Below are 25577 nucleotides of genomic sequence, written 5' to 3'. Positions count from 1 at the left end.
GCAAGAAGGCCTCGCCTCATTGGCTCCTCCCCTAGAAGCCGCCCGCGGATTGGGCGGCGCGGGGGTGGGAGGGAAGCCGCGGCCTGGTAGGCGGCCGGGAAGGGGACTGGGGGCCATGGCGGCGGCGGCAGGAGGAGGAGGAGGAGGAAGAAGAGGAGAAGACGAAGAAGAAGAAGAAAAAGGAGGCGGCCGGGAACCGAAAGGGGCAGCGGGGGGGGAGCTCCTCAACCGCTTCGTGCAGCTCCCGGGCAGGCCGCAGCCGGCGGGTGAGCGGGGGCCGGGCCCTGAGGGGGCTGAAGGAGGCCGCGCCCCTCCCCCCCCCCCCCCCTCAGGGATCACCTCAGGGGGGTTTTGGGGTCCTTGAGGGGGTTTTGGGGTCCTTGGGGGAGTTTTGGGGTCCCCGAGGGGGTTTTGGGGTCCTGGGGGGGTTGGGGTCGAGGTTTGGGGCCGTTTGGAGCCGTCCTGGGGGGTTTTGGGGTCGTTGGGGCTGGGGGTGGCGTTAGCCTGGCCTGATCCCCTTGGGGGGGGTTTCTCTGCCGCCCCTTTTGCTCTCTTTTGTCCCCTTTTTCCCCCCTAATTACTCCCCCTTGTCCATTTTCCTCCCCTTTTCTTCTTCTCCTAATCCTAATCCGGGGCAGGGGTGCCCCCATCCCACACATTTGGGATTTGAGGCACCCTGGGGTCAACCCCCAACCCCCCAGGAGTGGCAATCTTGCCCATTCCGTCCATCCTGCGATCCTAAGAGGGATTTGGGACACCCCAGGGTCACCCCCTAATCCTACAGGAGGGGTGATTGCCCCCATTTTGTCAATCCCATGAAACTGAGTGGGATTTGGGGTTCCCTAGGGTTACCCCCCAATCCTACAGGAGGGGTGAGTGCTCCCATACTGTGAGTCTGACATGGATTTGGGGCACCCTGGGGTCACCCCACAATTCTACAGGAGAGGTGATCGCCCCCGTTCCATCCATCCTGTGAGCCTGGGAGGGATTTAGGGCACCCCAGGGTCACCCCCCAATCCCACAGGAGGAGTTATCACCCCCATTTTATCAATCCCATGAAACTGAGAGGGATTTGGGGTGCCCCAGGGTTACCCCCTAATCCTACAGGAGGGGTGATTGGCCCCATCCTGTGATCCTGAGAGGGATTTGGGTCACCCCGCAATCCCACAGGAGGGGTGATCTCCCTCATTTTATCAATTCTGTGATCCTGAGAGGGATTTGGGGCACCCCAGGGTCACCCCACAATCCCCCAGGAGCAGTGATTGCCCCCATCCTGTCCATCCTGTGAGCCTGGGAGGGATTTGGGGCATGCCAGGGTCACCCCACAATCCCACAGGAGGGGTGATCGCCCCCACTTTATCAATAGTGGGGTCTTGAGGGGGATTTGGGTCACCCCACAATCCTACAGGAGGAGTGATCGCCCCCATTTTATCAATCCTGCGATCCTAAGAAGGATTTGGGGCATGCTGGGGTCACCCCACAATCCCCCAGGAGCAGTGATCGCCCCCATCCCGTCCATCCTGCGAGCCTGGGAGGGATTTGGGGTGCCCCAGGGTCACCCCCCAATCCCACAGGAGGGGTGATCACCCCCATTTTATCAATCCTGCGAACCTGAGAGGGATTTGGGGTGCCCCAGGGTTACCCCCTAATCCTACAGGAGGGGCGATTGCCCCCATCCTGTCCATCCTGTGAGCCTCAGAGGGATTTGGGCACCCCAGGGTCACCCCGCAATCCCACAGGAGGGGTGATCTCCCTCATTTTATCAATTCTGTGATCCTGAGAGGGATTTGGGGCACCCCAGGGTCACCCCACAATCCCCCAGGAGCAGTGATTGCCCCCATCCTGTCCATCCTGTGAGCCTGGGAGGGATTTGGGGCATGCCAGGGTCACCCCACAATCCCACAGGAGGGGTGATCGCCCCCACTTTATCAATAGTGGGGTCTTGAGGGGGATTTGGGTCACCCCACAATCCTACAGGAGGAGTGATCGCCCCCATTTTATCAATCCTGCGATCCTAAGAAGGATTTGGGGCATGCTGGGGTCACCCCACAATCCCCCAGGAGCAGTGATCGCCCCCATCCCGTCCATCCTGCGAGCCTGGGAGGGATTTGGGGTGCCCCAGGGTCACCCCCCAATCCCACAGGAGGGGTGATCACCCCCATTTTATCAATTCTGTGAAACTGAGAGGGATTTGGGGTGCCCCAGGGTTACCCCCTAATCCTACAGGAGGGGTGATTGGCCCCATCCTGTGATCCTGAGAGGGATTTGGGTCACCCCACAATCCCACAGGAGGGGTGATCACCCCCATTTTATCAACCCTGCAATCCTAAGAAGGATTTGGGGCACCCCACGCTCCTGTGATGCATCTCCCAGCTGCTTTGGCGTTCCCCTCCTCGTGCCCACATCAGCCCTCACCCCCCAGGAGCACAGATTTTGGGGTGCTGCCACCCATGAGGGGTTCCCAGCCTTTTTTACCCCATCCCCACCTCACAGATCCCTTTCATGGGGGTTTAAAGCGCCCCCAAAACAGCAGCCAGCAGCTCCTGGACCGGTGTTTGCACCCCGGTGAGTCCTCAAGAGCCCTTTAGCTCCCATTTTTTGGGTTATCTCCTCACTAAAATGGTGCAGGTTAAACACCAGAGCATCCTTTTTTATGTAGGCGCCGCTCTTCTCGCGTTCTCCCTCTCTTCTTTCTTCCCCAGCCACGAAAAATGCGTTCAAAAATACATTTTTGTCCCTTTTTTATACCCTCAAGAATTTAAATCACGCAGGGAGAGGTGAGGGGAGGGCTCGCAGCAGCCAGCTAAGGAAAAAAAGAAGCAATTTGCGTGTGGTTTTGCTGCCTGGAGGTATCTGGAAACCAAAAGCAGCTAAAATTGCCCCTTGGAGGTGGAAAAGGAAGGAGCTGCTCTCAGGTGGGTGTAAGTTTTAGAAAGATCCTGAGTTTCCAGCAGAGGTGGGGCGGGTTTTGGTCTCCTTGGAGGAAATCCTCCCGTCCATGCTGAAAACAGAGCTGTGGCAGCAACATTTGAGTGTTTTCCTCATGCTTTTGGGGGCAAAAATGATCCAGAGACACGAATATCTCCCTCCCTCTCCCATCCTCTGGGTTTAGGCTCTTCTCCTGAGCTAGAATTTTCCCAGCCGAGCAGTCACAATAGGGTTAGAGGGATTTTTTTGGGCAGAAAGTGTCACATTTTCTGCTACGTTTTTAAAAAAAAAACACCAGAAAAAAAAAAGACGAGTGTCCTGTACCCGTTTGTGTCTTGGGCTGGTTTCCGAGCAGCATGGGGGGGATACCTTCGTTCCCCAGAGCTTTTCTTTATTTTCCTCTTTACAACAAGAAAGAAAAAGGGAAGAGAGCTGCCCGAGGCACGCCCATGATCTGTAACGTTCAATTTTACGGGGCAAAAGTTTTTTTTTCTGGTTTCTCAGCTGGCCCCGTTCCCTCCCAGGACCCGTCCTGAGCGCCGCGTGGAGGAGCTGTTCCCTTCTGCTCCCTTCCCAGCGAGCAGAGTGTTGAAAAAGTCTTCGTAAAGCCTTGAAAATTGGTAAAAAGGGAGGTTTACAGAAACATTTAACCCTTTTCTGCTTTGCTCCGGGGAGGTGGCGACCAAAAACGTGCAAAGTGAGGAAATACAGGCGGTGCCTCCTGCTTCCACGAAGCTTAAGCAAAACACCGAGGCTTAAAGGATCTCATCTGAGGAGCCAGAGGTTCCCTGAGGGTGTAAAAGCCCTGTCCAGGACCTAATTAATTTGTGTTAACGAGCTTTGTTCCAGGTGGGCTGCAGGAGGGGGAGAGAAGGCCTCGGTTCCTTGAGCTCGGGCTTCAAATCGCGCTTCGAGTCGCATCCAACGGAGAGGATTTGCAGCTGGACGTGCAGGTGGCTTCACCAGGACACACAGCAGTGAGCAGCAGCCCTCTGGCTCCAGGAGGATCCTCTCTGGGTGCCGATATTTAAGGAGAAGGGGAACTCGAGGACGTGGGGGAACACTTCTGCTTGGAGAAGAGGGTTTAGGTGGGGCGATGCTGGCACCTGGAACCCCTGGGTGCCTGCTGCAAGCTTATGGCTGCTCTGCATCAGCTCAGTAAAATGTTTCAATCGAGCTTTGTTATCAGTAAAGATCTGGGAACCCTTTTTTTCCTCATTTTCAGGGGCTCGCAGCGTTTACAGAGCTTTGAGGCTGGACACGTTCATTAAAAAAAAAACCACAAAGGATGTTTTCAAACGCGCGTTTGCGATGTTGGAGTCGCTCCTCAAGCGCATCTGGGCTGGAAACGAAGCACAGCAGCAGCTCGTCCTTGAGATTTTGGAAACGTTGGCAACTTTTACTGGATCAGGTTCTTTTCTGGAGGTTGGGAGCTTGGGCGTTGCTCCTGAATCCACCTCGAATTTCACCTCCACGTGGAAGCCCTGATCGCCGAGACGGGCCGTGCTCTTTAATTCTGCTCATCCCTGCGAGGTGCCAGATAACTGCGCGTGCTCGCCGTGTCGCTGGGCGTCCGTGATGATGAGTGAAGCCTTCAAAACGTGCCTTTAATTATTTCATTGACTGCAGATTCTGAAAGGAGCAGGCAATTCTCTGACTTCCGTCATCTTTAATCTGTGTGCTTGCCTTTTTGTGACCAGCAGTGCCTTCAGACAGCCGAAGGGAGCAGGAAGAAAGAAAAAGGAGCAGGAAGAAAGAAAAAGGAGCAGGAAGAAAGAAAAGGAGCAGGAGGAGAAGGAGCAGGAGGAGAAGCTGCTTGAAACCAGCCGGCGCTACATAACAAACCAAAACACAAATGGTTTAGGGGTGTAAGGAGCTTTCTGTGTTCCAGTGGCTCAGGGTGCAGCAAGCAGCGTGTCAGAGCTTTAAGTTCACTCCCCAGCTTCAGGTGGGTCTTCAATGATTCTTTGGGACCGCCAACAGAGGCAAAACATCAAACAGGGCACCTGCAGCTTGGACTCTGTCCCCCTGGCCGTGCAAAAGGATGGTTTTTGGCTCCTTAGCAAGCACCAGCACGCGGCAGAGTTTAGAAACGAGGCCTTGTGGTCGTGGGAAGGAGCCCTGGCTGCGGATTCTGGTGGCTGTGGTGGTGGAAGAGCGTGGCCTGTGCCCGTTTCCAGAGTCCTGCCTCTTAAACTCAAGGCAGGCAGGTTCACTTTGCGTGTCTTTGCCCCCAAAAAGCCCAGGAATCGTTTTTCTCCTGCAGGTCACTGAGGAAAACAGCCCAGCATCGCCTTGCTGGGAAGCAGCAGCGAGGCTTTGTGGCGATTACAGAAAACTCCCTTCAAAAGTAAAAGTAAACTCCACAGAAGCCGATGGCGGAGGCAGACCTCGCTCTGCCAAGAGCTCGTTACCGCTAATTAACAGATTAATTTCTGGTTTTCTGGCAGCTTGGGCACGAGAAGGACAGGGATAGTTTCATACAGGCTCTCAAAACAACTCCGTATTCAACTCTTTCGCTGTTTATTTATATTTCTGATAAATGAATTCACCTAATTACACCTTTTCTCGTCATTAAAAATAAAACAAAAGCGATCTGGCTGGCACAGCAGCTGTTCCCCCCTCGATTAACCCAGCCGGTGAGGTGCTGCCCACCTTCCTTTTCCTGCAGCCATCAGAGGGAGGAGAATCAGGTGGAAAACCGATCATTCCCTGCACCCTGTCTCGGTGCTGCTCTTTGAAGAGCCTCTCACCTCTTGCTGCACTGACTCACCCCCTACTTCCCCGTTTAATTCTTCTCCCGTCCAACTTTGTGGAGCTGTTGACACGGTGGCTTGGTTCTAGGTGAGCCAACAGCTGCTGTGTAGCCTCAAGGAGTCTGATTTCTTGAAACAGAGTGCTTTTTTCCAGATTTTTCATAGATTTCTGGAGCTCACAGGCAGAATTTAATTCATTTTGAAGCTTGTGTTGGTGAGAATAGGATCAATATTCCCATTAGGATGCAATTCAGCTTTAAAATTTGAGTGTCCTCCTCCCTGTAAGAGGGACAATTTGCCCAGGAGCCGTGTTGGATGCCATTCCGGACCCTTAAACCTTCCTCCTTTAATTTCAAGGGTTTCTTTATTCTCACTGACCCCTCTGTTCTCTCATCTTCTCCCCAGATCTGTGCTGCCTTCAGAGCTCTCTGAGAGGTAGGGAACAAATTTCTGCATCAGGCTGGGCTGTGCCATGTCAGGAAGCCCGGCAGCAGGTGCTCACCCCTCCTTTTCCCTTGCTCTCCTTTTATTTTATTACTGAGAGGCGTGCAATTAGGAGGCAGCCCTAATGAAGTTCACCTGGGCTGTGCAAGCAGCTCCCTCTGAAGTCCCTTGCTGCATCCCTTGAGCGTTGACTCCAGCAGGGTGTCGACAGGTCAGCGTGTGAGTCATTAAATTGAGCATAATTAAGTGGAAATGGATCTCCTCGCTGGAGGTCCAGGCCGTAGAAGCTCATCTGCTGAAGAAACTCAGCTTAATTAGCTCCTAAATACACCCAACTTGGGCGATTCCTTTCTTTAGAAGGCGGAAGTGGAGAAATCTTGGTTTAAAACTCTCTCCTAAAGTGGATTAAGGCCGCTGCGATTCTGGATGCAAGAGTTCAGTTGTCAAATTTAACTCAGTTTAACGTTTTACTGCTTAATTCGTGGATTAATACACGAATGTGTCCACACAGGTGTCTTGGAAGAGGTGTCTGATGATTTTTCCCCTGTTGTAGGGGCAGATTTGTGCTCCGTGGGCCTCTGGGAGCAGGAGGAACCAGCATTTTTCTCAAGGCAGGAGATGGATTTCTCTATAAATGGGGAGAGGTGAGGGCTGCCGGGCTGCAAACGCGCTTGGGGTGCTCTCACCTCGCTGTGCCAGGGACCTGCGGGCACCAAGCACTGAGCCCTTCGTGTCCAGCCTTAACTTCATGGCAAGGCCGGGTGTCTTCCCTGGTCATTGTGACAAAAATGCCTCCTTGGTTTTGTTTATTAATTAATTTATTTCAATTTGAGCCCTTTAATGTGCTCGCCTCGTCCAAAGCTCAGCCTTATGCCCCTCTTCCCTCTGGAAAATTCCCCCCGCGGGTGTTTGAACAGGGAAACGGGATCCACAGTGAAAGTAAAAGTAATATTTTAACTCTTAATTCCCTACAACACGGCGTGACTGGACCAAATCCTCCCTGCTAGCTTGTGCTCAGTGCTGCCAGTCCTTACGTGGAGAGAGACACGGGCACCTCTCGGGTCTCCTTTTGGCTGCAGACATCCAGGATGAGAAGAATTGCCCTCTGGAAATGCTGCCTGCAGGAGGCTGGCCAATTGCCTTCCCCATAAATACCTTTATTATTCCCAGAAGAGTCCCTTTTTCTGGTAGTCCCAGGCTTTAAACCACAGCTCCAGGAGGGACGGATGGTTGTTGCCCATTTATTTCACCTTTTCTCTAGGAAAGATGCTTGCTGCTTCCTTTCTTATCGCCCCGTGCGTCCGATTCACTGCTGTAATTGTAACAGGCCCTAAGAAGAAACACCATGGGTCCTAACTAGACATTTCCCCGGGTCCTGTTCCCTCTTAAAATCCCATAAAAGAGCTGTGAGAGCAGGTGGGTGGTGCAGATCGCGGGTTGCTGGCCGTGGGCATCTGCTTTTGACTTTTATTTTTATTTTTTTTTTGGTCTTTATTGGCAGCTAAACCGAAGTCTGTGGTGAGCAGAGTGATTGAATTTTAGGGGAACGTTACATCTCGTCCTTCTCAAGGGGAGGCTGAGAGGTAGTCTCCCCAAAGCAGCTTTATATTGCCTAGAAAAATGCAAATTTTGGAACCTTGCTGGTCTCCACCTGTCTCATAACCAGCTCCTTTTTTCGGGGACCCGACCGTTCTCTGTTCTTTCCTCTTTCTCCTCCGTTTTTGTGGCCTCGTGTTGCACTGGAGGAAAACCCCTGGCTCTGTGCTAGCTTCTTATGAGCACTGAATCAGAACGAGCTTGGAATTTTGGTTGCTTATCAGCGAGGAATTCAGTTGCCCAAGATGATTGCTGTTGAGTTTTTCCTGGACTGACTGCCGTGCGTGTACCGGATCTTTTTGCCTCTTGTGGTTGAGGCCTGAGCTTGAGCTCCCTGTAGACATTTCAGAGCTATTTCTGAAATAAATCGGCCACGCAGAATGCCAGAAAGGGGAATTTGTTAACAAATAATAACTAAAAATATCTCGAGGGTGACTTTTGCAGTAGGATTGACATCCGAAAGGCTTCTCCTGCCCTGAGCTGCGGGCCCACTGCGGACCACCGTGGTCCTGACCCTCAGCCACGAGCCTGGCCGCAGACATCCCCCTAAATTTTTTCTGCCTTCTCTTTGCTCTCCAGGTCACAGATCTCCCCCGGCAAGGAGCGGCCATCGGTGCGTGGCCGACAACGCCAACCTCTACGTGTTTGGAGGCTACAACCCTGATTACGACGAGTCTGGTGGGCCGGAGAATGAGGACTACCCGCTCTTCAGGGAGCTCTGGCGCTACAACTTTGCCACAGACACCTGGCATCAGATGGGCACGGAAGGCTACATGCCCAGGGAGCTAGCCTCCATGTCACGTACGTATGGAAATGCGGTGCCTAGGCATCGACTCCTGAAGCTGCTTTAACGGGTGGCATGCAAAACCAGGCAAGAACTGGGAGATCTGGGTCTAGTTTCCATTTTTTGTGCACGAAGGCCATGAGTTTGGGTCCTATTTCCATCTCTTGTACATGTAAGCCACGAGTTTGGGTCCTGTTTCCATCTCTTGTACAAGTAAGTCATGAGTTTGGGTCCAGTTTCTATTTCTTACACACATAAGCCATGAGTCTGGGTCCTGTTTCCATCTCTTGTCCACATAGGCCATGAATTTAGGTTGTTTTTTTTCGTTTTTCTTCCTCTTCTCCAGGGTTGAGGCCAAGAGGAAGAAAAAAACCTCAACGGCAGGAGGGAGTCTTTGGGAATTTAGCTTAACAGCTGCGAGGCCGCTGTGTTTTCAGTGGACAGGTGCTTGATGCAGCCATCTCGGCACCCAAAATAGATCTCTCTTTGTTCACTGGTTGTTTTTAAAACCGAGCCCTTGGTTTCCATGGTTTTACCTTGCATTCTTTCTCTTTTAGAGCGTTTCAAGGCCGTGAATGTGTGGTGTGAGTTGTAGGGCAGCTGAACGGAGCCCAGTCTCGCAGCAACAAGTCTCTCTGCTCTGTCTTTCTTAGTCGTATTGCACGGCAACAACCTGCTGGTGTTCGGGGGCACCGGGATCCCCTTCGGGGAGAGCAACGGCAACGACGTCCACGTCTGCAACGTCAAATACAAGAGGTGGGCCCTGCTCAGCTGCCGAGGGAAGAAACCCAATCGAATCTACGGCCAGGTAGGAGGCACAGCACGGTGTGTGTGTGCCTGAGTGCGCTACGTCGTGTCCTGCAGCAGGGGTCAGAGCTTGAAAACTTACTTTCCTTTGAAATCTCCAAGAATCTTGCAGTTTAAAAACCCCAAATTTAACTAAATGCCAGATGCAGTTGAGTGAAGAGCTACATCTGACACAAGCAGTAGCTGGTGGTTTCTGGAGTTGCCCTGTAGCCTCCTCAGAGCCTTTAAAATCCCAGATATAAATGAAAACAATGCTTAGTAGGAATTATTTGCATTAAAATAGCAACTTTTCAAACTGTCCGTGGTGTCCTGAATGAGCTTGATGTCCAATACAGCACAAAAACTTAGATCCACTCTCGTAGCAGCTCCTCTCGGCTCATCTGACTCGCTGCTCAGACGTGTCTCTGCTGTGGCTTTTTGCTTCTCTCTTCCTTTTTTAATCTTTTTGGCACCTTCTGCTGCTTACACAGTATTTCATGCCATTTCTACTGCCTTTCTGGGAAGTCCAGTCCTGTATCTCCCTGCGTTCTCCATGAAGCTTTGAACATTCTTTCCCTTCCTTCTCCCCTTGGCTTTTAGAGCTCTCCACTCTTGCAATTACAGAGGGTTCAGAGGGATCCTTTTGCTACAGCTGCTGGATTTGTGAGCCAGTCCAAATGCCAGCTCCTGTTTGCGAGCATCAGGCCTGGCCTTGCAAAGGGCTCGGTGTACCAGTTGTTGTCTGTAAGGAAGCATCACCGAGGCTTCTGCTAAGAAACCTCTCTGCTGGGTTTTAGAAACTCTTTCCAGGAATGTTAGTGTTGCCATGACACTGCTCTCCCTGATGAAACTGAAGAATTTTCTTACAGAATTCAAGCTCTTGTGCTTTCTTCCCTGCCTCGTGCCCCAGCTTTCTCCTCTCGCCTCTGCTTCCTTTTTCCCTTGGGAGTTTTTTCTTCCTGTTCCTTTTAGGTACTCATTTTGTGACCGTGCTGCTACAGAAACCCCACTAGATTTTGTGTATTCTCTTCGTTTGCCCTTCGAATACCTTCTGAAGAATTTGTGGGTAGAGCTTTGCAAGCAACGTCTCGCTTCAGGAGGATGGGAATTCTTTTTCAGACGCTGCTGCCACGTGTCCTTCCTTCCTAACTGTTTTCTCTCTGTCACCTTGCAGGCCATGGCCATCATCAACGGCTCCTTGTACGTGTTTGGTGGGACGACCGGTTACATCTACAGCACTGACCTGCATAAGCTAGACCTCAACACTAGGGAGTGGATCCAGCTGAAACCAAACAACATGTCCTGCGACATGCCAGAGGAGAGGTGAGGAGCTGTCGGTCTGGGGAGCTTTTAGGCTGGGGAATCTCCACTTTTACTGGGACTGAGAAGCTCAGAGAGCTTGGACGGGCTGCTGAGCGCTTTTAGAGCAGTGTCTGGGACTAGAAGGGGGCTTGGGGCAGCTGGTGAGTGCTGTGGAGGGGCTGAGACTCTGCCTGCGCCCTCTCCCTTGTCTTGTTCTGCAGCAAGGTGCAGAGGAAGGAAATTTCTTAGTGTCCTCAGGGTGAGAAGGGAAAGGAGTACTGAGGGCTCTCGTGGTGCTCCAGAAATTGTTGTACTTCAGGTCCGAGCTGCTCTGCTCTCAGAAAACTTCTTTCCAGCTTTAGGAGTGCTGCTTGGGTTGCTCACAAAAGCTTCCACATCTGAAAACTGGCAGCCTGAGGGACTGGCACAGCATGGGCAGGCTTGGGATGCCTCCTCAAACCACTCAAATTGGGTAGTGTTTGCAGAAAGCTTTTTTCTTGCTCACTTGCACCAATTCCTCGTGCTGCTCAATGTCCGTCTCTGCGCCTGCAGGTACAGACATGAAATCGCCCATGATGGTCAACGGATTTATATCCTGGGAGGTGGAACTTCCTGGACAGCTTATTCCTTAGATAAGGTAAAATGATCAGAAACCTGCAGGGCTTGCCTCAACAGGAGACTTTCTGCAGTGAAACATAGCCAGTGCAGTCACTTCATCTCTCTGAAGAGCTGTTTTTTAAAAATTAACTGCCTTAAAGTAATTACTGGGAGCAGAACTTAAAAATGATGAATCTATGTTGCCCAATTACAACACAGATCTGCAGATTAGCTTTGTTTCTGCAGCTCTGTTAACAAAGATTCTTGTTTAAAAACTCTCAGGACTTCTCTCTAAATCCTGTAGTTATGCCAAAACAGAAGAATGCCAAAGAAATTATTTCCTTGATATTTAATTTGAATATTGATGTTTGATGTGGTGACTCTTTTCTTGTCTTCTCCCTTAATCCTAAGTTTTAATTTCCCTTCTTGTGGTAAACATTTCTCCCCGTTAAAATTTGGGGAGGAAAGAGTGAATTCATCTTGGAACGGTGAGGTGATAAATGAGGAGGCTTTAAATAGCGCTCCACTTCCAAAAAAAAGTTGAAACTGTAGAAGTTACCGTGACTTTTCCGCTTCATTCTCTGCATTTTTTTCTCCTTAGGTGCAGTATGAGCTAAACATTTCTAAATACCCTTGAGAACTGGAGGGCGTGGGCTTTATTGTTCCTTTTTTTTCCTAGAAGCAATATTCTTTTTGTCCAGCTTTAGACAAAATAGCAAAGTTGAGGAGGAAAGCTGGTAGGTTTTGAAGGTGATTTGATACCTGCTTAGTCACCGGCTGCATTAGCTATGTTCATTCTTACACTTGATGAACCAGGGGTGTTATTTATAGTGGCTCCCCGGGTCAGAGTCTAGTTCTGTCACCCTGCAGCTGCGTCATCGTCGTGCTGGCGGAGCCAGGAGGAACTCACGGCTCCTCTTTGTTCCTTCAGATCCACGCGTACAACCTTGAGACCAACACCTGGGAGGAAATTGCCACGAAACCTCATGAAAAAGTCGGTGAGTCTGGAAATGTCACGAGTCATCGTCTTTAAGCCAGAAAGTTGCAAAAACATGCAAAAATGCTGTTAGGTGGCAGTCTGAAAGCCTTCCTTGAAGCCTTGTTGTAGTCATGACTTAAAAGTGGCTTCAGGACCCTGCTTCTTTATAGTTTTAGCAGTGAGAACTAACCCAGGAGAAGTTTATTTGGCTTCTCTCCCTCCCTGCCCATCTCTGCTCCCTCTGAGGGACCAGTTGCAGGCCTGGTTAGCGGTGAGAGTCTCCCTGAAAAGCCAGAGGGGAGAGCTGGAGGCTGTGGGGAGCGAAATGCTGGCACATCGTTCTTCCCTGGAGAGCAAATAGAGACCAAACCTCCTGAAACAGCCAGTTGCTAAATTAGAGATGTTAGACCTGTGATTGCAGGGAAGCAGCAGCCCTTATCAATGAAAAAAGGGATTCTCGTCCTTGATTATATGTTGAGGTAAAACCACCACTTGTGTCAGCACTTCAAAAGCAGTTAGAGTTGATACCTTTTTCTTTTTTTTTCTCCCTCTCAGGCTTCCCAGCAGCCCGAAGATGCCATAGCTGTGTTCAGATAAAAAATGGTAAAGCCTGCCTGCTGAAAATTGGTACATCTTGATACAGCCTAGCAGTGACAAACCACGGTCGAGGGAACTGCAGGGCACGCGTATCTTTTCTGGAAGAGGATTTCTTTCCTGTTAACTGCCTTAAACCACCTAATTGATGCTGCTCTTCATATGAGGGAGTTTGATTTTGTAGGCAGATTCACTCCTGAAATGCACGGTGCTGTCCCTGTCTGGAATTTGGCAGGATTTTGTACAACCTACAGGTTTCCTTTGGACACGTGGCTACCTTAATGTAAAATATCACACATTTTAGCACGATAACATAACATTTAGCCACGAGTGTCCGTGATACTTTGCAACTTCTTGGTGCTGAGCTTACATGGGGGTTTGAAGGATGCTTCTGTTACAGGTGACTCACCTGTGGGCTTTGCAGTTTGCTGTGAAAGTCAAAGTGGGGCCAAGTCCTGGGAGCTGAGGCTCAGCAGAGCCTTTTGCTCCTCATTTCAATCCTCCAGATGTTCCCGCTGTACAGAACTTGCACAGTGCTCCTGGAAGCACAGCTTAAAGAGGGCCGTGCACGTGCAGTCTGCTTCAGTTGTCCCGTTTGGAGCTCTAAAGCAGGGTTTGAACCTCCTCCATAGCCTCACTGTCCCAAAAAATGCATTTTCCCAACCTCGATAAATAATATATAGCTCATAATAGATAGAAGAAGTAGTTAGAGAGTTGATCCTTCTTTTTAAAACCCTTTTCTACTACTGAATGCTGGATGGTTAAACGTTCTGAACCACGCAGAAGAGCATTGTAGCAGATTACAATTCTTAGGAGTGCTAAATATGGCAAAAAAGTAAGGCAGGAGCTGGGGGATGCTTCCAGCCACCTTCAGCAGCATCGTGCAGGTCCCGGAGTTGAGAACTTGTGCAAAAAGCCAGGAGCTGAGGACCTGGCCCTGGTGCACAGCAGCCTGAGTCCAGGGCTGTAACCGATCCCTAGGGGTTTACAAACCCTGGAATCAGCTTGAAGCTCTGAATTGAGGCAGGTTAGGGCTTGCTGCAGCTCCTTAAAGCAGAAATCATCCCAAATTCCTGGAATCATCCCCAATTCCTGCTTCTCAGAGGCACTCATCCCTTCATCTGCCATAGTGGGGCTGGGAAGAGGCCTCAGTGGGGTGGGACTGACCTGGGAGGCGTTGAGAGCTTGTGCTGAGACAACCAAAGTGGTGATCCTAAAACTGCTTAGCAAGGTGCCTCAGCTGCAGCACGTTTTGTGATTCCCGAGGGATGTAAGCACTGCGGGTTTCCTCTCTCCTGCAGATGTGTTCGTTTGCGGGGGCTATAACGGAGAAGTGATTCTGGGAGACGTCTGGAAGCTGAACCTGCAGACTTTCCAGTGGGTCAAGCTGCCAGCTGCCATGCCTGAACCCGTGTATTTCCACTGTGCTGCCGTCACACCGGTAAGTGACTCACTGCTTGCCTGCGTCGCTCAAGTTCAGGGCGTTTGTCCAAGCACCCTGCTGCTTGCGTGGGCTGCAGACGGAGCTGAGCAGCTGTTACCACCTGGCTGCAGCATCTTGAGTGAGGCTGAGAGTTGCTCTGAGGTTACTCCACCGACTCCTTCTGTTTGAAGAGCTGTAGCACGGAGTTTCTGAAAGCGGCGATGTGGGATTTTAGCTTTTAAACTGCGTTAGCTCTAGCTCCAGGAAGTAATTCGGTGTGTGAGCATCAATTCCTGTTTGCAAAAGGAAAAAAAAAAAACACCAAAACACACGAAAAAAAACCACCAAAATACACAAATACTCCCCTGAGTAAATGTTCTTGCCCTGAATTTGGCCTCCAGAGCACAGCTAGGGTTGGAAGATGAGCAGCCTTCTGTGGAAAAGAGAGGAAAGTGCTTTTTGCAGTAACTTGAAGCAGAATGAGGTGTGACTGACAGGCAGCATGAAGTGCATTTACCTGTGACTTCAGCCTCCTGTACCTAATCATCACCTCAGGGAAACAAGAGGATGAGATGCTCAGGCTCCTTTTGTTTTAATAGTCATCATCTTGTTTAGAGGTTGTTATAAATGCAGCTTTTTCTGGGAAATCTAGGCTGGATGAGCACATTTACCAAGAAAAAGGTAGGTGATGGGAGCAGGACTGCCCTTTCTTTTTCTGTACACCAAAAAAATGCCACTCAGAGCAGGCCAGCAGCCAAGCTTTTCCCATCTCTCTACCTTTGTGTGATTCCTGGAGCAGGCTGGTGTTGTGCTGCTGAGCCAGCAGAGGAACAGAGCATCTCTTTGTGTGTTTTTTTGACATTTTAGCTAAATATATTTTCTTAAATGTAAGTATGGTTGTATAATAAGTTATCATCATTTTGCCCCAGTCCTAAAATTGATTCCTTGGGGTAGAATTCACCCAACAAAACACTGCGTAAAGCCCTAAGCTGCTGGATTTGTGCTTCAGGGTGAGAGGAGCATGCCCTCAGCACTGAGATTCCTCCCCTCAGCTCTGAAAGGAGCCCAGAGAGAGTGGCTCAGGTGGTGACACCTTCACTGAGGCACATAAAGGAAGTCAAATCCTGATTTTTCTGATGGTTTCATGCTTCATTGTGGGCCAGCACCTTCTGGTTTGCCATTTCTGCTTGTCTGTGCCCCCTCTAATTCCTTTCTCCCCTCCAGGCCGGCTGTATGTACGTTCACGGTGGGGTGGTCAACATCCACGAAAACAAACGGACTGGCTCCCTCTTCAAAATGTGGCTGGTGGTGCCCAGCCTGCTGGAACTGTCGTGGGAGAAGCTCCTCGGCTACTTCCCTCGCCTAGCAACTCTCTCCAGAGCTCAGCTCTTGCACCTTGGACTGACGCAGGGACTGGTGGAGCGACTAAAATGAGACCAGCTCGTGCTTCTGCCCCGTGGCCAAAAAAAGGCCCCTTCCCCTCCCCTATTTATGGATACTGCGGATGGTCTCACTAAAACCACGGAGAGGAAGCTGCTCAACGCCTTACTCAGCAAATACATCGATGCCTTTCTAGAAATTTTTACTTTCAGTTGTCGGAAATCCCACTTTTTAATTTATGGAGCTCCAAATCCCTGCCGTTAATCAAAAAAAAAAAAAAATACTCTCTGGGACTAATTCATGCCATCCACCCTCATCAGCACCCGCTTGCAAATCTAACAGGGGGGTGGGCTGGGGAAGCTTCATGAATGTCAGCCCTCACACTTCCATGGGGCACATCCACCTTAGCATTTCCACGAGCTGTACCTACCAGAGGCCACTCACTGCAGAACGACAGCTGCCCTGTTCTTTTTGCTCTGGGTGCTGCCCAGCTGAGCTCTCCCTCTATAAAAAATGAGAACTGCTGCCCTTTGAAGGCTCTGCATGTGTTTTGTGGGCACGTTCCCAGCCTCTTCGAGCTTCGGAAGGGGGCCAGAAGGTTGCATGAGGAGGTGCTGAGCGAGTCTCAGCCCGTGCAGTGGTTCTGGTGCTGTGTGTGTCGAGTCGAAGCGCCTGTGTCTGTGTTCTTGGCCTTTTCATATTGAAAGGGTTGCTTGGAAGACCGGTTAAAAGTTACCATTTACTGGACTGCTGTGTAGTTTACTTGGGGTGCTGGGGGGGAAGATTTTGCTGCAAAGAGGGTGAAAAGTACAAGAGGAGGCTGGGGGGAGCCCAAGGAGAGGCTGCAAGAGCTGGGGCTCCCCTACAGCCCTCAGCCCCCAAGGAAGCTGCACAAAGCCAGGGCCACTCTGTGACACTCTGGTTCAGGTTCCCCCAAACCCCTGTCTGGCTTCCAAAATCTGCTCCACAACTTACTTGTGAGTCTTCTGCTTTCCCTCCCACATGCTGGAGCAGTCCCTTGTTCAGTTTTTGTTCTTCTGGGGGTGGGAGATGTTTGTCCTTCCAGGAAAGGCAGCATTAAAAGAAGAGTGAGGGAACATCTCCCATGGTGTAAGCATTCATCCCTGCCCCAGCAGGAGAAGGGATGTGCCTGTCCCTTGTCTTACTCTGCTCCATTTACTGTGCCCTCCTCCTCTGAGCTCCACCTGCTGGCACCAGCTTCATGCCAACTCTCTTTACAGATCATTTTTAAAGTGCCCCTTTTTTCTTTTTTTTTTTTTTTTTTTTTAAAAGAAAAAGAAAACCCAAACCAGCTTTTCCCAATCCCTTCCCCTTCTATCAGCTAAGACACAGATTAGGTTCTGCAGGCTTTTAACAGATTGCATTTCTGTTGAAATAAACCCTGGCCTTGACTTCACCTCATTAACCCGCCCTGCACTGCCTGCTAGATCCAACACCCATCTTTGGGTGCAGCCACTGGCAGCGTTACCTCATGCCCTGCTGTTAAACCCTTCCCGTTCTTGGCTGTAGATCTGTCCCCACATCTTATTTGCCATTTTTTTTTCCAGACCCAGCCCAAGAAAGGTTGGGCAGCACAACTCCAAGACGGGTATTTTGTGCTCTCTGAATGTTTTCTCAGCAGGCTGGCAAGATTTGGCCCTGCTCTCCTGCCCTGTCCTCTTCTGCAGCAAGCTTCTGGGACCCTGGTGGTCAAGGTGGTCTTCTCCCCACCTCCAGCTCCCTCTTCTGGCCTGAGCTCTGTGGCTTTCACACCCCAAAACTGGATGCCTGCACTGGATCTCTGTCCTGTATCCTGTGGGTGAGCTGGGGAGGTTTTAATGAACCAGGCCGATGATACAGCTGCTGGTTTTCTCCCTTCCCTCCCTTAAAGGAGGCTTCCCATCATCACAGAGGATGATTCAAACCACCTCTGCTCAAGCTGACTCCTTAAAGTGACTTCAGCTCCAGCTGACTCCTCGTCCTCTGTGCTCCAGGGGTCTCTGACATGGACCTGAGAGAGGAGGAAGGGGCTCAGCTCCCCCGCTGGAACTAAGGAGAGGAGGTGAGAGCATCCCTGAGGCTGCCTGGGGTGCTCTCAGAGGCTTCCCTCTGCTGCCAGCACCCAGCAGAGGAGCTCAGGGCAATGTGGGGTCTTTGGGGCCTCCCCACAGTCACTGCTCACCCAGGGGGACATAGGAGAGACACTCAGATGAGACACAGGAGAACCTACCTGCTGCCATCAGCTTCTGCCCTCCCATCCCACTTCTTTCTGAAGTTTCCCTACTGCCCCATGCTCTTGAGTCCATCTGTTGCCACCAGCAGACCCAATACTCACACAGGAACCTTCCCAGACATCACATTAAGGACAGGATTTCCCAAACTGATGCTGTACTGGGAAAAGGAAGACCTCAAAGCAACATCTCCAGCCACAAACCAGCACACACCCCCCTTTCTAGACAGGAGGCAGATCCCAGGCTGCTGCCTGTCCCCCTTCAGGCTGTTTCCAGCCCAATTTCTCCATCTGCTGCAGGACCTTTGAGCACTGCTCCCCTCCTGCTTCTCATGCAGGGTACGAATATCCCTGAGGAGCCACAAGGGGCTGAGAAGCACAGGAGCTGCAGTGCCTGCTTGGATGGTGTTTTTTGGGGGGTTTTCCCCCCTTCCAAGCTCTGATAATTAAACAATCTGTCCAAATTACTCACGTTGTACCTCTCACCTCAGCTGCTGGTGTTCCCCTTCACAGGATCTGGACCCCATCACAGTGCCACCACCTCTGACCCCACATGGCACCCAGGGGAAGCAGCTCAGAGCCTGGAGTGGCCCTGATCAATTTAAAAACCTCTGAGGAGGGACCCGGGACAGTCACACAGCCCTCAGGACATCCTGGTGGCTCTTCACCCATCACACAGTGAAGGATCTCCCTGCTCCTCACCATGACAGCACCAAGCTGCCGTCACCCCAAAAGCTCCACTCACCTCCTTGGTGGGCGCAGAGGGGACCGTGAGCTCATTGAAGGAGAGAGGAGCTCATTTCTGATTCGTACAAAACTGCTTTAATGACAAAACAGCTGAAAAAAAGCCATTTGGTGTGGTTCTGGTACCATCAAGGAGCCCTGCGTGATCCCCCAGGCCATGGGGAAGCCAGGATGGCCCCAGCCCTAAGGGGGGGAGGCTCTTCTCAGGCACCTTCTCCCAGTGCAACACATCCCGGGGAGGGGTCCATCCTCGAGACCACCCAGAAATGTCCTTCCAGACCCTCCCCGAGGACAATTCTCCTCCCAGCCACGTAGACGGGAGCCGGGAATGCTTCTGTGAAGTGTTGGGGCCTTCAGGCTCCTCGCTTCGGGAGTTTCAGCAGCGATCCCGTTGCCACCACCTTCCCTACCACTGCAGCCCACATGGGGGAGGAAAAACAGACAGCAGCAGAAGCTTTGGCTTCAAATAACACCTCCAAAATCTGATCCAAGTCCCTGAGATGCCGGAAAATGCCCTGGTGGGCGCTTGCCCAACATGGAGGCCACCAAGTCCAGGCCTCAGCAGCCACTGGGCGACGGGGCGAAGAAGTACACGGCCAGGAGGATGAAGTAAACCATCACCAGCACCGTGCCTAGGAGACAGAGCAGGATGGGGACGGGGTTACTGCCTGCAGCAGGGAGAGAGCTCACTTTTAAGGCCTTTTGGGGTGGTTTAAGGCCTCTTTTAAGGCTTTTTAGTGTGTGCCATAAAGGACTTGAATGGCTTTTTACAAAGTCCTGGTGAAGTCACCGCCACTCCGGGCTTGAAGCAACAAGAGGTGACCCCAAAGGTGGCTCTAGAAGCCCCCCACCCCATTGTCACAGGGAAAGTGGGCACACCAAGGCCTGCAGCAGCCTCATAAGCTGGCAGTTACCTTGGAAGTAATCACATTTGCCATCCATGAAGATGTAGTTCATCAGCACCACGCTGAACATGCTGGCGTAGACGTGGAGGTCGCTGAAGACGAGGGTGAAGTTGGTCGGCTGCGAAGCAGAGAAGATTTTTTTGGGGGTGTTTATTTGGGTTTATGGCCAACCAGCACAACCCCACAGCAGCTCGTGTGTCCCTTTGGGTCCCCTCCACCACAAGTCCCTAAGGCTGGGGACAACGTCAGCCAAGGCTGGAGGCATCTGAACCCACTTCCCCTTCACTGGAGGGATGGAGGGGACATTTGCCATGGGGTCTTGTGTCCCCAACGCCACCAGGAGAGGCCACCCGGGGCTACTCACGTAGAAGATGGTGAAGAGCACCAGGATGGGGATCTGGAGCATGCAGACCTGGACGGCGATGCAGTTCCCGATCTCGATGCTGGGAGGACAGAGGGGTTGAAGGGGTTGAGCACCAGGTCTCTGGCAGCCCCCGGGAGCTCAGCTTTGGGGTGAGGACAAAGCCACCCCAGGGAACCCACTTGTGGAGAAAAACCTGGTTCTGGCCCCATTCCTTGTGGTTTTAAACCCACTTTGGAGCCCATCACTGCAGGCAGCTGCCCTGCTGGCACCATGGAGTAGGGCAGCCCATCGCTGGCAGTGCTATGGGGCTGGGATGGGGCTTCACTGGAGGAGGACACCCCAAAATCCATGTGCTCACCTCAAGCTCAGGTTGTTCTGCAGGGCGAACTGGATGCCGTTGACAATCTCTGGCAGCTCAGGCACCATGGCCAACACCGTGACACCGATGAAGTACTGCAGGAAAAGAGGGGTCAGTGCATGGTCTGATCCTAATAATACCCAAGCCCTGGGCAACCACATCTCCCCAGCACGTGGAGCATCTCAGCGTCTTCTCCCCTAATATCATACAGATTTTAGGGCTCATGGCAGGTTCCTGGGCTGGAGGAACCATCTACAATCCTCAGAGCCACCCGAACCAGGCTCGTCACCGTCCCCACACTCACCTGGGAGATGGTGGAGTTGGTGAGGATGGGGCTGATGTGCTCCGTGGCCAGGTCGGCACAGGCCGACATGCAGAGGGTGGAGAGCAGGAGGATGACCAGGGCCCGCCAGCGGGACCAGTGAACCACAGCGCTGTGGTGGTGACCAGGCACTGGGGGAAGAGAAAAAAAATGGGTTGAACACCCTGGGGAGGTTGGACAGCCATCCACGAGGCCGGGCATCGCGTGGTTTGGGGCCACTCACTGTGACAGTCGCTGATGTGGATGTCGTAGATGTGCGAGTGAGTTTTCAGGGTGAAGAAGAGGCCGATGAGGTACGCGGCGGGGAGCAGGAGGGACACGGTGTACACCAGGGGCCTGCGGGATGAGGGTGCTCAGTGCCACCGGGGTCTGGCTCCGAGACCCTGGAGCATCCCTGCACCGGCTGGGGATGTGGTGCGGGATCAAACCCCTCTGGGGTGGCACAGAGGAACCAAGAGATGCCACCCCAGTGAGGAGAAACCTGTCCCTCCCCCTGGCCCTACTCACTGGACGTGGCTGTAGTAGAGGGTGCCGTTGTTCTCCATCTGCAGATGAAGAACATCAGTGAGGACACGGGGCTAGGGACAGCCCCACTGCCGCCTCCTGACCCCAAATCTGGAGCCAGATGGGCTCAGAGTGTGTCCCCCCCCCACGTTGGTGGCCCTGCTCACCAGGTCAAAGTGACAATTCTGGCAGAGGTAGTGGCCCAGCGGGTTCTGGGTGACGTTGTGGCACTCCCCACACACCAGCTTCCCATACACCTTGGAGAAGAGCGTCGGGGCAAAGACACCTACGAGGACAGAGGGACACGGGGTGGGCACAAAGCTTGTGGCACCCCACCAAGCCTGGGGACAGCCCTGTCCCCACCTCACCTCCAACGGAGAGGAAGAGCAAAGCCGAGCTGACGCCCGCCGAGCGGCTGTTGAAGCGCTGCTCCTGGTGCCGGATGCCTCCTATCACCATGCACAAACCCTGCGGGATGGAAGAAACAACCCCAAATAAAACAAATCCATCAGCACCCAGCCACCGGGAACAGCAGGAATTGGGTGCTCGGGAGGGGGCTCACCGGGACGAAGAGGACGCAGCCCACCAGCGTCCCCGTCAGCGCCGACTTGACGATCTCGGCGTAGCAGCGGTTGCCCTCGCGCGAGCCCTTGATGAGGGCCGTGATGTAGAAGGTGAGCTCCGTGATGGAGCCGAAGGTGGCGTTGACCACCGCGCCCACCGCGAAGTTGCTCTGGGCCGAGATGCTGAAAAAGGGGGGCAGAAAACATCAGAAGGGCCGTCCCCGTGTCCCCACCTCGCGGGGGATGTCCCCGTGTGTCCCCTCCTCACCTGGCGATGGCCATCCCGATGTAGTAGGAGAGTGGCATGATGGAGAGCAGCGCCAGCGTGAACTTGACGGGAGAGCTCGTCAGGAGGTTGTGGCTGTCCACGTAGCCCAGCACCAGCGTCACCAGCACCAGGGGCAGCAGGTCTGGGGGGTTGCTCGGTCAAGGACCAAGCGCTGGGGTGGGATTTGGGGTCACCCCAAGCACCCCAAGACAGGAAAGGATACTGACAGCGAAGACGTTGATGCCGTCCACGGCGTATTTGTAGTAGTAGGGGTTGACGGCGCGGTAGCAGCACAGGATCACCTCCGCGTCCAGCGGCACCTCCGTCTGCAGAGGGACAGCTCAGTGACACCACACCGGGCCTCCCTCCCCACCCCAAAAAAATAAAAAACAGCCCTAAAGGCACCCACCATCCTCAGGCGTCGGACGTGCACCCTCTCCGGGGGCAGCAGCAGGACGCGGGCGGCCGTGCGGGCGCTCAGCTTGGCCACGGGGATGAGGAAGACGAGGAGCCAGGCGGCGACGCACACCAACCCATGGGCCAACGCCAGTATGGGGTACCCCAAACACAACCACGCCACGGTGCCGGCACGCTGCTGGGACAGGTATTTAGGGTTTGCCACCAAAAAACCCACCCCAGAGCAGCGGAGGCCACCCGTGGGTGCTGTCCCTGCCACAACGGCGACCCCTGGTGTCCCCAAACCCAGGAGGGGGGTGTTATTGGGGCCAACACGGGGCTCACCCAGTATCCTTCGTCATCCCAGCAGCGTGGGCGCCAGCGGCGGGGCACGGGGCCACCGAGCAGGGCTGAGCTCTCCCCCGTGCCGCTCGCCTCCGCGGTGGCCTCGCAGGCACCCAGCGCCCGGCGAGATTTGGGAGCCTGGGGGAGATCGGGAGGGGAAGTTAAGGTCCAGTTTGGGGCACCGTGGCCACCCCAATCAGGCCCTAAAATTCGGGGCATGTCGTTACCTCTGTTTTCTGGATCACTTTGCCGAAAGGCCAGAGGAAATACCCGGCCAGGTCCCAGCAGAGCCGCCCTGCGGGGACACAAGGGTCAGGGACACGTCCTCCCCACAGCCACCCCATGGCACGGGACCCAGAGCTTGGGGGATTTCAGACCCCTGTGGCTCCCTAAACCCTTCCCAAGGGGGTCCCAAATTTGGGGCTCACCATAGGGAGCCCCCACGACGGTGACAAACATCAGAGCGGCCACGAGGACGTAGAGCAGCGAGAGCCACCAGCCGAAGAGCAGCAGGTAGAGGACGTTCCCAAAAGTCACCGTGGACCCTACAGGAGGGGGGAAAAATGAGCCAAATGGGGGCAGTTCTCACCCACACCACCTCCTCCATCCCAAATCCGGGCCCCGAAGCCACCCACCTCCGTGGCCACGGATGACGTTGAGGTCGGAGTAGAGCTCCTTGACGATCTCCGAGCGGTCCTCCCACGGGCGCGCCGTCACGTGGCTCTTCCACTTCTTGAAGCCAAACTGCAGAAAGAGATTTTTTGGGGGTAATAAAAACCCCGTGCGGCCATACAGGGGCACCCACGGGTGCTCCTCACCCACGGGATGGGCGCCCACACCTTGTAGTTGTTGGAGAGCTTGTTGGCCTCCACCACGTTCTCGGCCGTCAGCGTGGTTTTCACCACGCAGCTCTCGCACACCTCCTCCGAGTGCTGCTGGCAGCAGGGCGGCGAGGACACGGCTGCGGGGGAAAAAGGGGGACGTTACGGGGTGCAGGGACATCCCCATAACCCTAAAAGCCGGCACGGCCCTACCTGCGTGGCCACGGGGCCGATGCTGGTGGTAGCCCAGGTCGCCCAGGTCCCCCTGAGCGTTGTTGATGGCGGCGCAGCGGTGGTCGCAGAGGGAGCCCCGGCGCAGGGCGTCCCCGTCAGGACGGGGTTCGGGGGGTTTGGGGACATCTATGGGGGGAGAATATAGGGTCAGAGTCACACCGGGGATGTGTCAAACCATGGGAAGGTTGGGGTGGTGGGGTGGAGGTCCCCAAGCCCCATAAAGGGGGGGAAAAGGTATTGTGGGGTGAGGATGGGACCCCAAAAGGGGGTAAGGGGGGATCCCGCAGTGGGGTGAAGACCCCACAAGGGGATAAGGGGCAATCCCAAAAGTAGGGTGAAGATGGGATCCTATGGGGGCTGGTAAGGGGAGATGCTGCAGTGGGGTGGGAATGGGACCCCAATAGGGGGGGAAGGGGGGGGATCCCAGAGCAGGGTGAGGACCCCGGAGGAGGAGTAAGGTGATGACAAGACCCCCACAGGGGGCAAGGACCCCAAAAGAGGGTAAGGGGGGATCCCAGAGTGGCGTAAAGACCCCACAAGGGTGTAAGGGGAGGATCCTGCACTGGGGTGAGAATGGGACCCCCACAGGGGAGATAAGGAGGGGGGGAAAATCCCATAGAGGGGTTAGGATGGGACCCCCACAGGGGTGCAAGGACCCTACAAGAGGGTAAAGGGGGATCCTGCAGCAGGGCAAGGACCCCACAAGGAGGAAAGGGGGGATGCCGCAGTGGGGTGAGGACAGGATCCTTATGGGGGGGGTAAAAGGGGGTCCCAGAGTGGGGGTGAAGGCCCTAAAGGGGGGGATTCTGGAATGGGGTGAGGATGGGACACCCACAGGGAGGTAAAGGGGGATCCTGCAATGGGGCGAGGACCCCACAGGAGGAGTAAGGGGGGGGAATTACAAAGTGCAGTGAGGATGGGACCCCACAGGAGGGGATAAAGAGGGATCCCACAGAGGGACAAGGACCGCACAAGGGGCTAAGGGGAGACCCTGCAGCGGGAAGAGAACAGAACCCCAAAAGGGGAGTGGGAAAGGATCCCGGAGTGGGGCAACAACCCCACAACGGGGAAATCCCAAAGCGGGCTGAGGACGGGACCCCCACAGCGGGCAAAAAGGGGATGATGCTGGAGAGGGGGGGAGAACCCCATAAGGAGGGGGACCCTACAAGAGGGTGAAGACCCCAGAAAGGGGGGTTTAGGGGGGACCCCAACCCCGCTCACCCAGCGCATCCTGCGTGCAGCAGCGGCGGCGCCGCCCGGGTTCGCTCTCGGTGGCCATGGGGAGGGGGCGGTGGGACCCAAAGGGGGATTTGGGGGGGGTCGCAGCGGTCCCGGAGCCCCCCGCCCGGCCCCATTTAACGGGAGGCGCCGGGCATGCGCCGGGCGCGCCCCCGGGAGCCGCCCCCGGGAGGGGCCGGGGCTGCAGCACCTGTGGTGGGGTGGGGGCGTAATGGGGAGGGGGGCGCAATGGGGAGGGCATGGGGATGGGGTGCGTGGTTTATCGGGGTGCGTGGTTTATCGGGGTGCGCAGGGGATGGGGGTGCGTGGGAATGGGGTGCGTGGTTTACTGGGGTGCACAGGGTGCTTGGGGATGGGGGGTGTGGTTTATGGGGGTATGCAGGGGTTGGGGTGCATGGGAATGGGGTGCATGGTTTATTGGGGGTGCACAGGGCACCAGGGTGCTTGGGAATGGGGTGTGTGGTTTATTGGGATGCGTGGTTTATTGGGGTGCGCAGGGGATGGGGGTGCGTGGGGATGGGGTGCGTGGTGGATCGGGGTGCACAGGGTGCTTGGGGATAGGAGGTGTGTTTTATGGGGGTGTGCAGGGGTTGGGGGTGCATGGGAATGGGGTGCGTGGTTTATTGGGGTGCACAGGGCACAAGGGTGCATGGTAATGGGGTGCATGGTTTATTAGGGTGCACGGGATGGGGGTGCGTGGGAATGGGGTTCATGA

General features: G+C 53.9%; 2 protein-coding genes across 3 annotated transcripts; one reads left to right on the top strand and one right to left on the bottom strand.

Annotated features, from left to right (window-relative positions):
* The first annotated feature begins 98 nt into the window (after positions 1–98).
* KLHDC10 (kelch domain containing 10) lies at positions 99–16094 on the top strand. 2 transcript variants are annotated; one of them, XM_084291310.1, is made up of 9 exons: positions 99–266; positions 8304–8525; positions 9162–9316; positions 10469–10617; positions 11149–11233; positions 12125–12191; positions 12728–12775; positions 14068–14207; positions 15414–16094. In XM_084291310.1, the coding sequence occupies exons 1-9, from the start codon at positions 116–118 to the stop codon at positions 15621–15623; spliced, it is 1227 nt and encodes a 408-aa protein (XP_084147436.1). In that variant the 5' UTR covers positions 99–115; the 3' UTR covers positions 15624–16094. The 2 variants fall into 2 exon arrangements, with proteins under 2 accessions (XP_084147436.1, XP_084147435.1); XM_084291309.1 differs by having other exon boundaries at positions 12728–12799.
* A 3007-nt stretch (positions 16095–19101) lies between these two features.
* LOC311210218 (uncharacterized protein) lies at positions 19102–24902 on the bottom strand (the record flags this gene model as incomplete). Its single annotated transcript, XM_084288007.1, has 20 exons — positions 19102–19175; positions 19458–19566; positions 19813–19891; positions 20171–20265; positions 20475–20623; positions 20716–20828; positions 21000–21037; positions 21164–21282; positions 21365–21464; positions 21559–21742; positions 21828–21969; positions 22051–22153; positions 22237–22422; positions 22569–22706; positions 22796–22863; positions 22997–23113; positions 23204–23312; positions 23408–23529; positions 23603–23749; positions 24845–24902. The coding sequence occupies 20 exons, from the start codon at positions 24900–24902 to the stop codon at positions 19102–19104; spliced, it is 2250 nt and encodes a 749-aa protein (XP_084144133.1).
* Positions 24903–25577: the final 675 nt, after the last annotated feature.

The sequence above is a fragment of the Netta rufina genome, assembly GCF_964035555.1.
Source record: "Netta rufina genome assembly, chromosome: 1".
Lineage (NCBI taxonomy): Eukaryota > Metazoa > Chordata > Aves > Anseriformes > Anatidae > Netta > Netta rufina.
Note: the sequence above shows the minus strand (reverse complement) of the source record. Positions and strands in the feature narration are given on the sequence as shown.

Excerpts from the sequence above, each read along its gene's own strand:
- KLHDC10 (XM_084291309.1), top strand. The coding sequence starts at position 116 with ATGGCGGCGGCGGCAGGAGGAGGAGGAGGAGGAAGAAGAGGAGAAGAC. Across the intron at positions 10,618-11,148 it reads TGCGACATGCCAGAGGAGAG|GTACAGACATGAAATCGCCC; the intron begins GTGAGGAGCTGT and ends CTGCGCCTGCAG. Across the intron at positions 12,800-14,067 it reads AGCCTGCCTGCTGAAAATTG|ATGTGTTCGTTTGCGGGGGC; the intron begins GTACATCTTGAT and ends TCTCTCCTGCAG.